Below are 14837 nucleotides of genomic sequence, written 5' to 3'. Positions count from 1 at the left end.
CTAGCCTCAACAGTTGGGCTTGACTTTTCTCTTCATCCTCTGCCTATGTCTAGTGGCTGGGATTCAAACAACCTTAAGCTGAGGAGGATCCAGGAATCAGAATACAGGAGTTTTAACCTCTAGCCCAGTAACCTCTAGCAGTGATGAAGAGGCACTGCTGCTGTGACCGCCTCTATCACCACTTTTCGAAAAAAGAGAGCTACTCCCCATTCAGCATTTCCTCAGAAGAGGAACAGGTCAACAGGGTTCTCCAAGGCAGTAGATGCCGTGATTTTCCCCTCTGGGATACAAAGAATTTTAAAAACTTCTTTCTCTCCTCCCCTCCTCCTCCTCTCACCTTTACAGGCACAGAGCACATTTTTGGGAAGGCTGGCATGGCCAGCAACCTCCACCCTGAGGCTGAGAAAACGCACAGGACAGGTAACCAAAGGTCAGGCTACAGCCTCTCCCTTGACAGTTTCTGTGGCAGAAGAACTGCTAAGGGAGAGGAGTTGAGTGAGGAGAAAAAGTGAGTTCAAGCAAGAAGAGCTTTATAGAGAGCTTTATTTAATACTTGCAGATTCTGCAGGCTGGAGATTAACTGCTGAGTCAACTTCTAAGTTCCACAACTTTTAATCTAGAAAAAAGTTGGACCATCTCTTTTCTTAGGTTAGCGTAAGTGTTACTGAGAGGAAAATTTCTACATCGGTTACTGAAAGAGGGAAAAAGGAAAGTATTGCTGCAGTATGTCATTAAGACCAAACCATCAAGTATGTATATCAGGTGAAATCTTGGTCTTGTTTACAGTACTGTAAGTCTCAACTGTTCACTTTAAAACAATTGTCTTCCATTCCTTCAAACATGTCTAAAGCTAAAATTTTATCCAGAGGTTTTCCCAGCTGATTCAATATTAATAAAAAGGGGATGTGGGGTGCAAGAATTAATCTTTCTGATAGCAGTAGTTTTTGGTCTCTATTTATCCTCCCGTTCTTACAGGTACAAAAATTCCAATTTGACAATGATGGTAGGGTTTGGTAATTTTACTTAGATGACCTAGAATAACTAGTAAGTTTTTACCTTGGTAAAATTACAAAGCTAATGATAATGAATCTAACAAATGATTCCCATCTAATATATGATATGATATTGTTAATAGCTCTTAATGATATTAGCAAAAACCTGTCATGTTAATTATCAATATAATTTAGTAGAGAAATGTGAGGAGGTAATGAAATGATACACTCATTTGGTTAATGGGACTTTTGTCAAAAGAAGCAAACTGAATAATTTTCATAATCTTAACTTGAAAGGGCACAGTGTTGGCAGTTGGAATTAGACAGATTCGCAAGTGAAAGACTGTAGTAGAGAAAAATAAGATATCGTATGTTTTCTTTTTGCTGAATCAGTAAGCTAGTTAGCCATTTAAATAAAGTGAATGCAACAGATGAGATGTTGCTCTTTTTTTCAGCACAGAATTACTGTTTTGTTTTTGTTTTAATTTATCCTGAAAATAATTATGGTTCTTCTGATTAAGAGAATGTGTGGAGCAAAAGAATGCGGTAGTTTCAGTATCTCAAATGGGAGTGACAGATTTGTGTAAAAGCATGTAAGAATATTTATATTCATGTACATACTGTATACGCAGTTGTCTTTAGATAATATCCAATGTTGAACAAATTGCAAGATATATATTGATATCAAATTTAGAATTTTCTAATACTCGTTTTAAATAAAAATACTCTCAATACAGTTAGAGGCAGTAATACAAGTTTTATATGGAGACAAACTTTTTAGTAGGGCCTGTTGCAATAGGAGAAGGGGAAATGGTTTTAAACTAAAAGAGGGTAGATTTAGACTAGGTATAAGGAAGAAATTTTTTACGACAAGGGTGGTGAAACACTGGAACAGGTTGCTGGGAGAGGTGGTAGATGCCCCATACCTGGACACACTCAAGGTTAGGTCGGACGGGGCTCTGAGCAACCTGATCTAGTTGAAGATGTCCTTGCTCATTGCAGAAGGGGTTGGACTAGATGACTTTTAAAGGTCCCTTCCAACCCAAACTATTCTATGATGCGGACCTTCAAAGGAATAATATGGTCCTTGAACAGGTATTCCACAGTATCACCTCTGCAGTATTTTGCTATAGGTTTGATCAATTTGGAAAAAAAAAAGGAAGACCAGATTCTGAACTTATCTGTGTGATTTCAAATACAGGTTAGCAGAAATCATCCATAGTTTCATTAAAAATTCACCAAAATGACATTTTCCTAAAAGGGTTAAGGAGACCTGCGGTGGAAAGGATCATAAAATGAGAATGCTGTTAGTACTAGAACAGATGAAACACATGCAGGGAAAATAAAGTGGCACACAATATGAAGAGAATAGTGTAGAAGACCCAAGAACAAAAGCACACACAAATGTTACAGGAAAAAGGGATAATGTCATCTGTGGGAGCGAAGCTACTGCTAGTTGATCGTTCTTAGCAGTAGGAGTAAAATGAGTTCTGCTTTGCAGGAACAAGCAATATTAAATGCTTGAGGTAGCCCCATGGCTCCTGACTATGTAAGCAAAACTCTCAGGAACAGAGGGAAATTCCTGTGCTAACTGTTATTTGCATGGTGATCTGCAGTGGTCTTTTCCGTAGTTTCTGAAGGGACACGGGACAAGTTGAAAAAAATACGAAAAGGCAACGTGAGGCTGGAAATGGGAATCATAAGAATTGACTGCAAATGAATACAAAGAAATTCTACCTTAGGAGAAATTATTTCCTCAAAATCCAGATCGCCTGGCATTGCTGGTCGATACTGCTGCTGCAGCTCTACTATTCACAAGACCTAGAAAATAACTTCTGGTAGCTGTAGCTTTTTCAACTCAACTCACAGAATGCTTGACTGTGTAAGAGACCTTTGTGGTCATGGAATCATTTAGGTTGGAAAAGACCTTTAAGATCATTGAGTCCAGATGTGTATTTTCACACCCAGTGATGTGAATATATATGTATAGGTGAAAGTATCAAATGAGGAGCAAAACCCAGGCCCTCGATATGCAACATATCTTTAAAGCACAGAGTAGAATATGTAAAGAAGATAAAATACGATCTAGAAATGTTATCACCTCATATAGTTATTGTCATGATTAAATGAAATTATAGCTTTGGGAAAAATTCTTAATGAATTGTGGAAATAATGAAAAACTTCTTCAGAAAGAGATATATGGAGGAGAAGCACATTGAGATAAAGAGCATATTGTATCATATACATAGATTGTATAAAACAATAGCAGCTCCATAGCTGCTTACTCATTAAAAAACTTGAGTGTTTTCAGGATATTTTGAAAATGCAGGAAAGGAAGGAAGAAACAGAACATAAAAATGAATTCTGTTTAAATTAGCCTTGAACAGAAATTTGAGCAATTATCTGCGAAATTATGTGATATTAAGACAGTTAGAAGCAATGATTCCACCTTCCTTTTGCAGTCTAAGTCTTTGGTATGTTTTCATCAAATATATCCGGATTCAAAGGTATGATTAACATCTTTTGCTGGGAAACTGATCTGTCAAGGATACCTTTGCTTATAGCAATGATCCCATAAATTCTGTGATTCTCATAAGCAATGATCTCTCATCTTTTCTCTCTTGTAATTATTTCTAGTCTCTTCTCTGTTACAGTGCTCTGTCTGGTACAAAATGGGGTGTAATCAAGAGAACTTCAGGCTTGAAATGAGGCTAATATCTCTAGTGGATGAGCTGCCTTGTTCTTTGTCCTTTCAATCATTTTATCATTTTAGATAAATATGCACAATACTGGCACGTACATTTATTTCATTAGATGGCTAGAATAAGTGGAAGAAGTTTTGCAGAAAGGCCTTTAACACTGTGTTTTGGTTTGTGTGGCGGGGTTTGGTAGCGGGGGAAGGGGCTGCAGGGCTGGCTCCTGTGAGAAGCTGCCAGAAGCTTCCCTGGCTCCAAGTTGGACCCGCCTCTGGCCTAAGGCTGAGTCCATCAGCTATGGTGGTAGCACCTCTGGCAGAACAGATTTAAGAAGGGGAACCGGTAGTGAGTAGTGGGATTGGAATGTGAGAGGAACCCCTGTGCAGATACCGAGGTCCGTGAAGAAGGAGGGGGAGGAAGTGTGCCGGAAGAGAGAATGTCCCCACAGCCCATGGTGAGGCGGCAGGCTGTCCCCCCCAGCACATGGAGGGGAGCGGGGGAGCAGAGGCCCACCTGCAGCCTGGGGAGAGAGGAGCCCATGCCGGAGCAGGGGGATGCCCCCCAAGATGGCCACCACTCCATGGGAAAGCCCACGCTGGAGCAGTCTGTGCCTGAAGGACTGCAGCCCATGGAAGGGACCCACGCTGGAGCAGTTCGTGAAGAACTGCGGCCTGTGGGAAGGACCCACATTGGAGAAGTTCATGGAGGACTGTGTCCCGTGGGAGGGACCCCACACTGGAGCAGGAGAAGAGTGAGGAGTCCTCCCCCTGAGGAGGAAGGAGCGGCAGAGACAAGGTGTGATGAACTGACCCCAACCCCCATTCCCCTCCCCCTGTGCTGCTGGGGGGAGGAGGTAGAGAATTTGGGAATAAAGTTAAGCCCGGGAAGAATGGAGTGGTAGGGGGACGGTGTTTTAAGATTTGGTTTTACTTCCCATTATCCTGTTTTGATTTGATTGGTAGTAAATTAAATTGATTTTGTTTTTTCCCCAAGTTGAGTCTGTCTTGCCCGTGAGCATAAGTGGTGCGTGATGCCTCCCTGTCCTTGTCTCGATCCATGAGTTTTCCTTGTATTTTCTCCTCCCCATCCCACCGGGGCCAGCAGTGGAGGAGCAAGCGAACGGCTTTGTGGTGCTTTGTTGCCAGCTGGGCTTAAACCACGACACATTGTTGGCATATTTTCATTTACAGATTTAGTAATAACAAAAGACTGGTTAATTTACAAAAGAAAAAAACTCAGTTACTGAAAGACTTGAAGGCAAAATCTGATGAATCTCATTAATAAAATGGAAAGTTTGGTAGGCAGTCTTGTATATTAATCTGTATTATTTGCAGTACTTTCATCCAAATATGGTAACAATAATGCTGCCATATACTGCAAAATGAAACAAGTATAAATAATATGTTGTCTGGACTTGATTAACTGTAAATAGTGTTGACTTAAAAATCTTGTTATACGAACTATCAACTATATTTTATAAAGTGTTTAAAAGTTTGTCTAATTCAATTTTTGCTTCTATAGCTAGCTGGTACTCAGACAAACATGTTTAATCTAATTGATGTAGTTTAATTAGGTGGTAGTTTGGTGTGCCTTAAGAAAAAGTGAGATGACATAAATAATGAGACCCATTTTAAAGGTAGCAGAGGAGTGCATTGAGGAAGAATATATGGGGTCAGAAGTTAGTCATATAGTTTAAGAAACCTGATTTTATTTTAATGTATATGATGTGATGTGGGTCATGTGTATTTTCATGTATCTATTTAACTGTATATATAAAATAGATAAAAAAATAGATAGGTCAGAATGAAGCTTGCAGAGAATAAGTGGTTCATGAAGTCGTATGTAAAAAAAAAAAAGCTATTAATATACAAGTGGATGTACAGAATAGGTTTCCATACTTTCCTAACTTTCCCTTTTGGTGGCGGGAGATAAGTCTTTGACAAGATAAATTTATCATGCTAAACTTTGAAGAGTAGCTTCTCTACCTGTTTGTAATGTGGCACTATAAATAATTTCTCCCTATCACTGACATGTGCGCATCAAAGTTATCTTCATTCCCATTTTTATAAAAGCAGAGTGCTTTTTGGATGGCAGCGTTTTAGAACACTTAACTTAGGCTTATATGTTTACTCACATGAAGTTCTTTTCGCCTAGTCATATGTCTGTGAAACTAGCAGTATGTAGTAATTATAATACATAATAAAAATATCAAATATTTTATAATGCAAGTATAATTTATAAAGCACATCTTGACATAAAATAATGGAAACTCTAACTTAACAGTGCATGCTTAAGATGTCAATTAATAGTGAATTATTCAATAATCACTGCATTAATTACTGCTTGAAAGCCTAAAGGTTGTACTTCCCCATATTTCAAACTGGGTCATCACATTGGTATCTTCTGGCCTTAGAATTAGTATTCTCAGTTCTCTTTGCTCTTCCAATGTAGTATAAAGAAAGCCCTACTGAAAATGAGATCTAGGTTCTATCAACTCATATAAAGGACAGCTGCATTAGTAATACAAAATTTTGCACAACTAAGTTTCTTCTGGTTTCAAAATGTTATGGTGTAATTGGCCGCATTGCACTGTCCTACAAAATAGTGATATAATCACATTTGTATATCTCACTCAGTGTGATATAGCCATCTGGTAGAAATCTAGTTTAAAAGCTATCTGATGCAATACATGATGCATGCTTTTTAAAATTTAACTAACTTTCACACAGCAGGTAATTGGCAAAAAGTATAAATATCAGTATCTGATTAGACTGCTTTTTAATTTAAGTTGAAAGCCAGTAACTTTCCTGAATACTGTATGTTTTTAAAGTGATTAACTGCTATTTTGAAGAAGCTGGTGAAGCAAGTAATGGCTAAATAATTATTTTGTTTAGAATGACATGCTTTATGAGAAATTATCTAATTAATAAAACAGTGTTACAAACATCTCCCGTACTTTCCATATCAGACTTCTACTTATTCTTAGGACTGCTGAGTCATAGGAACCTGCACTGGTGCATCAGTTTGGTAGGAATGCTTTAGCTGGGAAAAAAGAGATCCCATTTGCAGTTTGGCATCTTGCTTGCTTTAACTGCTTAGCTTATTTATTACAAAAGGTTGTGGTTTTTTCATATTTCTGTTCAAATGAGGACACCAGTAAATTAGTCTTCATTTTTCCTGAAACTTCAAAATCTTTCCTTGCAAAAGGTGAAACCTACAAGGTTAAGATGCTCAAAAATTCGCCCAAGTACAGGCAAAGGAAATCTCTGCCTCCTTAATGGCTGCTCCTAATCTCACTGAGTCAGTCTCTTGTTTCAGATTCTGTCATTTCTGTCATTCCGGTGTGTCTTCCTTTGGGGGTTCCCTTCTCAATATTTCAGATCTGGCAGTGCTCCAGAAGCAGCATCCCAAGCACGAGGTCCGCTCCAGCACTTTCCCAGTACTCAGCTCGGATGCATGTTTTAAAGTTGGGCCTCTCAATAATTGACTGATCTGCAGCTTTTAAGGAAAACATGTTTCAGCTCTGAGGCAAAAGTTAATAGCTGCACACAACCGGAGAACATTCCCTAACCTATTGACATACTCTTATGCATAGTCTGTGAACCTGCCCTTCAGAAAAAAAAAATTTAGTTGCTTCACATACATAAGCCTGTCTTCTAAAAGCAGCTGATTCAAATGACAGCTTGTGGTCAAAGAAATACAGTGTATGTAAGGGAAGGATTAAAGTAAAAAGACACAGATGGCTGTATCTGTGTGTTGGAAGAGAAAAAGGAGATTTCTTAGGGGCTGGAAGGTGTTTAGTGTCACGTGGAAGATTCCCTGTGGTGATACTAATACAATTTACATGATATATTACAATAAAGTTCATGTCTTAGGATCTGGGTGTCACCTGAAATTGAATATCTTACTATTTTTTCATTCTGTGAATTTGATGAAGATGTATGTACGTGGAAAACTTACATGTACAGCAATTTATGTTGTGTGGAAAAAGTTGCTCTTGAAGTATGATGGAGACTACCTATTTTACAAGACAGTTTCTATTTGTTTATTCTCTCCTGTGCAAACAGAGGAAATTATCTACAGTGTCTGTTTCCTGACGACACCAAAAGGTATGCAGATTGCTGAGACCTTCTGATTTCTCAAGGTCAAATCAAACTGAAGGCAATCATTGCTCATCCAATTTAGCTGAGCCAAGTTGCTTGCTTTGGCACTGGTACCACATCCTACAAAAGCAGATTTTTCTTGCTTGTGGGCAGGTGGTTAGAGTACCATATAGAGCTCATTTTTGACTGTCAAGATTGAAATTATTTCTTAGCCAAAGATAGATATAAGTACATCTGTTAATTATTAAATCATGGAGAAAAAAAACCTTTGCAAAGGTTCAAAATGTACCTCAGATGTAAGAAAAAAAATATCAGAATTTCAGACCAATTTCTGTAAAAATGACTAAAAAGATAAATACAATTCCATTACATTCTGATCAAGAAAATTAATGCAACTCTCATAGACTCTGTTCTTAAGCTAGTGAGAGTTTAGCTACAGTTTGAGCAACAGTAGCATGGGTGGTTATTACTAACCTGTCAAAGACTTCAGTAGAACCTGAAATATTTTTTTGCACACACCAATATGGTTTTTATCAGAATACTATGTATCGAAACCTGGGTATTTTAATGTCTTTGCCTGTGCTATTCCTAAAGTGAACCTTTGAAATGGGAAGGGTATGAGATGTTAAACAGTATTTATTTATTTTTACTTCAAAGATAGTAGGTTTCAGAAAGTGAAAGACTACTCTTTAATAGTAGAGGTTTTGTGAAATTTAGAAGATTGTTCAGTAATTATAACTCATGCTAATGAACTGGATATGAAATTAACAAACGCTAAGTTAATTATTACTTGCACCAATTGTTCTCCTAAGAATTCATTCAGACATCTTCTGATTTTAATTAAATACTTCATGTGTGAGAGCTAACAAAGAGGTCAAGATTACAGGCAAAGTCAGAGAAGTGAGACTAAGAAAGAAAAATATGTTTTTCCATTACTTTCAAAATATACAGTAGATTATTAACTGCATTTCTTTTGTAGCAAAAGCCTCTCAGAAGGAGTTGATGTAAAATTCCTGATGAGCTAATTGTGCTTTTAATTGATATTTGGCTTGAGGATTTTAGGTTTTGTTGTTGTCATTGTTGAAGAGTGCTAGTAGCATTCCAAAGTAATTTTTCACTTTATATGGTATTAATTTTTCACAGAAGTATCAATCATTATACTTAAAACTGTTAAATATTTACATGGTCCTAAATCTAAAAAGTGGATGGCAGTTGCTTGCAAAGCTATCCTTAAGAAAAAGGATTGAGTCAACACTTCTCTTTCTTATCAGAAACGATGTTGTATAATTTGTGTTAGTAATTTGGCCTTGTAGGATTGCACAAAAAGATAACAGTAACAGTTTTCTTTCAGCATGTCTAGCTAAAATGGTTAGCTAGTGAAATGAATGAATGGTACTTTGTACATTTAGAGCAAGAACCATATTGCCAATGTAGCACACACACGTGGTCTCCTCCTTACAATTTAAGTCAGAGATTAAAGTGTTTAATTTCTGCAAGATTCATGTGAGAGAGGGGCAGTGTTACTGACTAATTTTGATTATGAGACAATTTGTGCCCTCTTCATAGGAGAGGAAACTACATGTCTGGCTTTTTTTGTTCTTAAAAAAAGTCAACATAGTCTTTGCAACAGTTATTAAAAATAACCTACTGTCATTAACTGCGTATGGCTTTCTGAAGCCTGTAGCCTGGTTTGCTTGCATGAATGGTTTATTGATCTGTTGTGAAGTAATTCAACAATGAAATTATCTTGAAAATTAAAAACAATATTAAGTAATGGATGATCCAATTTACTGTAACATGAGCTTATTGCTGCAGTTCGTTACTGATTCATGCAGGTAAAACCTCAAGTAAAACTCTGTTTTTAAATTTCACTTGCATTCCACAGGACAGTTTTTTGCAGGAGGATTGCTAAAGTGAATGCAAAGTCCCTAGATAACTGTCCTATGCAAATACTACACTAATATTTTGAAGGAATTGTCTTAGAAAAATAGATTTTCTTGCCTCTCTTTTGATCATGGGTATACAGGTACTGATTGTTTATGATATATCTTGACTTTTTTTCTATTGGACCTACATGTGGGAAAAATCTGATGATTTATATACCCTATACATGAAATGGCAGAAGGTTTTACATTTATCTGCTGAGCTTACAGAGGGATTTATCCATGCAGTATCAGTCCTATCTATTAAAGTAGGTAATTAGAACTGCTGCTTCTGTTTCTTTTCCATTTCTTTTTTTCTCCCCTATTCCCTTAATACATTTATTAACATCATCAATTTTAATTCTGTTTCCTCTAAGTCAAACCTTCTTGTGTACAATCATCTGCTTTTTCAATATGAGAATTTGTACATAATTCCTCTTTAATCACTGTAAGAGACTTTATTTTTGCATAATTGTAGAAATTTTTCTGGTTTATGACGGTTATTTCAAGAGTAGTAAAGAAATATGTATTTTCCTATGTTGTAGAAATAATAAAAAGAACCACTGATAATTACTGCAATCTGTAATCTTTTTCTTTTTGCCTTAGGCCTTAAAGAACACATTATACACCTGTGTTAAGCCTTTCTATTTTCACAGGGTCTCTGCAAACCTCTGCAAGGCCTATCCATGCAGACCAAATTTTTTCCATTTTTTGTTTCCAAGTACTTATTGCAAAAGCTTTTTCTTTTCTTTTCTTTTTTTTTTCCTTCCTGTTAGTGATTTCCTAATCATGATAAAGGAGGAGATTATTTGGGGGTAGGAGATTGTGTCTGGTCTGAGATGGAGTCGCTGACTGGCATTTACCATATTTTTTTCCTGACATTTATGAAGTAAACATGTCAGCAGAATAAACTTTCAAATCTTTTCACCCTTCTGGGTGAAATTCAGTCTTGTGCTTGAAGTCTGTAAAGGTAGAAAACTTTATCACAATCTACTCTTCTATATTCAGGAAGATGAATGGAAGAGAAAACTAAAGATTTTTGGAGCTATTGTTTGCCTTTATCACTGATGGAAGATACTAATTTAATAATTTTCGGAGTGTCAAATCAGACAGAACAGAATTAATGGCCAACTTCTCTCAACCTATATCTTAAAACATGTTTCTAGTAAAATATAGTCTCATATGGTACGTTATAAAAGAAATTATGAGTAGGACAAAGCATTATGGAATCTCAAAACATAAATAATTTCACTGTCCAGACTGTATACCATATTTCTTGGGGGGGGAAAAAGAGGAAGGAATTGCATAATTAAATTATTACAGAACTACTCTTTGTGTTTAAGAAATCACATATTTACCAACTCAGGAAAGTTTTGCATTTTTTCTTTTTTAACAGTTTAGGAACTCAGTCTTGAATACTGTGTAATATGAAACCGTTCTAAAGAAAGACGAAAACTTTTCAGCTTCCAATGAAGTACAGGTAGAACTTCCATTAGAATATAGTTCTGGCATGCTCATACTTTTAGCTGCCAGAAAAAGCTGTTTGAAAAAGCACTGGTTGGATTTTGTGTCTTGCAAAGTAAATAATTATTTTTGACTAATAAAGTTAATAAATTGCACTTTTGAGGATTCCTTATTCATCTACTATTTCATGGTCTCCAGGTTATTAATTAGCTTGTCCTTATAACACCCCCCCCCCCCCAGCCAAAAAAACCTCACCAAAACCAGTTTTCCCATTTTGACTTGTGAACATCCCTGTTCAGTGCTGTTGCACAGTTCAGCTGAATCTCCTGGTGAAGGCGATTTTCTCTCTTCAGTTGATTTTCGTTAGTTCTGGAGTGTGCTCCTTCTACTTGCTGCTTTAGGGGCATATCTTCCAGACAGTGAAAAGCGATGAGCAGCTGGAGGCAACAAGCTAGATCAAAAGTCTGTTTCTGTCTATGGACAGACTTGGTTATCCAAAACGAAATAAGAGGTATCACTATCCATAGTCCTGTCTGTAAATGCTTCATCATGGTAATAATTCAGTGTGCATGATAAAATCACTTCTCTGCATGAATAATTGCACAATAACAGATGCCATCTGAAAGAAAGCAAAAGCGTATGGTAGAAGGCAGACTGGAATTGTGAAAATGACAGCTACTCGGGAACTAAATACAGGAATTTTGCATACTCTGCACCTCAGCTTTAGGACTTACCTGTAGTTTGTCATTTTTTGTAATATCAGGACATGCTGAGGCACTGCTTCAGTGTGAATTTCTGTGCAGAATGGCTTGAATCATCAATGTCATTTTTTTGCAGCACTTGGCCTTCTCTTAGAGGTTTCCTTTAAGTCTATCCTGTTTAGCTTGTTACAGCTGAAGAAATCCTACCCCCAGGTCATAAGCATTACAGGAATCCAAGCTCCGAATCTGAGACCAGTTCAGATATGCCAGACTATTTCTGATGAGTACCTAATGCTACCCCAGAAGAAAAGCATTCTCAATACAATATCTTTATGTGACTGCAACATGTGTCCACTGGCATTTGCCTGAGATAAAATCTGATGGTTCAAAGAATTGTTACTACAGAGATGGAAATAAGAATCCCTTAATTATATTTAACTGAAAAGCCTCTTGTTCCCTGTTGTAATGTGATTTCTGCCAAAACAACGTAGTAAACAGGCCCTGATAGTGCAACTAGCTCATACAGAATTGTTATATATTTTGACTTCGAGTAGCTCTGTTGAAGTCTAAAAGACTTCAGCGCAGATTTTTTTAAGCAAGTGTTGGATGGCATGCAAGGTCAAATTCCAAAACCATAAATATGTGAATTTTCCTAACAAAACACTGTAAATTTTTCTTTTTAACTGATGAGCCATTTTTGCAATTCTTTTTAGAACCATTGGTTACAAAAAGAAGTATGTGAAAGTTCCACATGGGCATATTTGGGTGGAAGGTGATCACCATGGACACAGCTTTGACAGCAATGCTTTTGGCCCGGTAAGTCAATTCTCTGTATATAATTTACACTTTGCAATTGAAAAGCAGTGCGTGTCTCCTGGGTCATTTGTGCAACACAGCAAGTATGAATTGATTGTGATTATATTTTTATTATTTTTGTGAGCATTGTTGGACTTTATAAAGTGTCTTGGTCAGCAGAGGCTGAGTTTGCTCTTAACTATTATAAAAAGAATAAAGACTCCTTTTCATTCCCCCACATGGAGGAGAAGTGGTAGAGATTTTAAATTTGGAGGGATGTACTGGAGGAGTAGCCAGAGGGTGAGCCAGCTCCCCGTAGCTGACAGATGCTCCCCGAGGACATGTTGCCAGCTGATGTAATTTGGAATGGTTCCCTCCTGGGAGCTTGGTCTTGCTTTAGTGCCAGTGCTGGGATAAAGAATTAGGAAACTGTAACTGTGCTTATTAAGTGCTAACTGTTAAATTGGTCTGTGGATGATGGTAGAGATATTTCAAAACTTTCCCCAAAATAAATATTTAAGTTTTCTTTGTATAGGGCCATTTTCATATTGAATAAAGACAAAATGTGACCTGAAAAATCTGTTTCTTGACTCGTAAAAATATGCATCTGTTGATCAGGAAGACAGTAAATGCTTTCTCTGCACTCCAGTTTTGGTTTGATTTCGGTTTTGTTACACTTTGTGTAGATTCCTGTTCTTGTTTTAACTTAATCTAGCATATAGGAAATAGTTGCATAAACTGTTCATCCTGCTGTGGAAATATAGGTCCTTTCTGCCCTATTCCATATGCAGGTTTTTGACATGTGTCTTTAAGAGAGAATGCTCTTCTAATATTATAAAAACAACCCTCTGGTTGTCACAGGGGAGTTGTCAAGGCTGGATTTTTTCCACTCTTATGCATTTCATACCTATTTCACACAGAAGTCACCCCACTGACTCTGAGAAGTTTAGCCCAATTATTAACGTGAAGTAATTTGTTCTCAGGAAAAAATGCAAAAAAGGCCTACTGTCTGGTTTGGAGTATGGGATGCCATCGCCTGTCTTTTGGTTTGTCTCACTTTTTTTGTGCTTGTATTTCTTGCTGTTTTTCATTACTATTTTCCTGCCAGTATCTTCTAAGATTTCTAACATCTAGTTTTAGAGGTTCTTTCCCGCAGGATTTAATTCAGTCTATCCTGTGCAGGTCTCTCTCTCTTCCCCTAGTAGGCTTTTCCTTTTCTGTCTCACTCTCTGTTCCCAAGATAAATCTTAGTCCTAAAGCCACTGATCTTCTTTTCCCTTACAAATACATTGCCAGCGTAGACTCAGAGCATAAGGAAACTTTAGCAGTTGGGCATTGGTTTCAGATTTACAGCAACTCACACAGAAATTAATACAAGGTAAAATCCTCAAGGTAGGCACCATGCAACTTTCATGCAAGACGGCATGTTGGGGTAAATCTAAATACCCTCAGATTTTTACTCAATTTACTGATGTTTATAAATACTAGAAAGTCCCCTTCACTAGGCTTTGACCTCACATTAGTCATCAGCTGCTAGCTAACGTTGGATAGTAGGTCACTTTTTTTTATATCAGTGGCACCTTTCCAGAGCTAGTAAGGTAGTTTTTGACAGTGATTTCTTTAGCTTTCTGCAGGAAGAATGACCTTTGTATGGTGTTGATGAATACATTATGGGCAAGTCAGCTGTAAATAGGTATTTTCCTCTGAAATTAAATTAGAGCAGCAATTGTTGAATGCAGGCAAAAGGGGGCAGAAGAGATCACAGGGCTGGAAACTAGCTTGAGAATAAGAAACTATAGAAAATTTTCATCTAAAGAAAAAAATGGAAGTGTATTTAGAAGGACACACTGGACTCCAGGTTCTTTTCCATTCTACACACAAGTTAGATTTTAGGTTACTGGGACATTTCCTACCCCTCTGTCTGCTGTACTCTGCAGATCATTTGCACAAGTGAATTAAAATATTAAAATCATTCTCTTCAAGCCATTCAGAAGGTATGTTCTTCTTAAACACTTTTTCTCTCATAAGACTGCAGCAGTCATAAGGAACAAGCTGCACAATGGTAAGACATGAACTCATTTTGCTCAGTTTGCTGTAATATGTCACTAAGAGATTAGGTTAAATGTTATGTGTGTCACAATTCTGACTTGCAATACCAGGTATG

General features: G+C 37.2%; 1 protein-coding gene across 4 annotated transcripts in view; it reads left to right on the top strand.

Moving 5' to 3' along the window:
- Positions 1-14837, top strand: part of IMMP2L (inner mitochondrial membrane peptidase subunit 2) — a 480207-nt gene that overhangs the window by 366070 nt on the left and 99300 nt on the right. For all 4 annotated transcript variants that reach the window (XM_052790071.1, XM_052790068.1, XM_052790069.1 and 1 more), the window contains one exon: positions 12592-12694. In XM_052790071.1, the coding sequence (XP_052646031.1) occupies positions 12592-12694 (103 nt within the window). The remainder of the gene's footprint in view (positions 1-12591; positions 12695-14837) is intronic.

Source organism: Harpia harpyja, chromosome 6 (genome assembly GCF_026419915.1).
Source record: "Harpia harpyja isolate bHarHar1 chromosome 6, bHarHar1 primary haplotype, whole genome shotgun sequence".
Classification (NCBI taxonomy): Eukaryota; Metazoa; Chordata; class Aves; order Accipitriformes; family Accipitridae; genus Harpia; species Harpia harpyja.
Note: the sequence above shows the minus strand (reverse complement) of the source record. Positions and strands in the feature narration are given on the sequence as shown.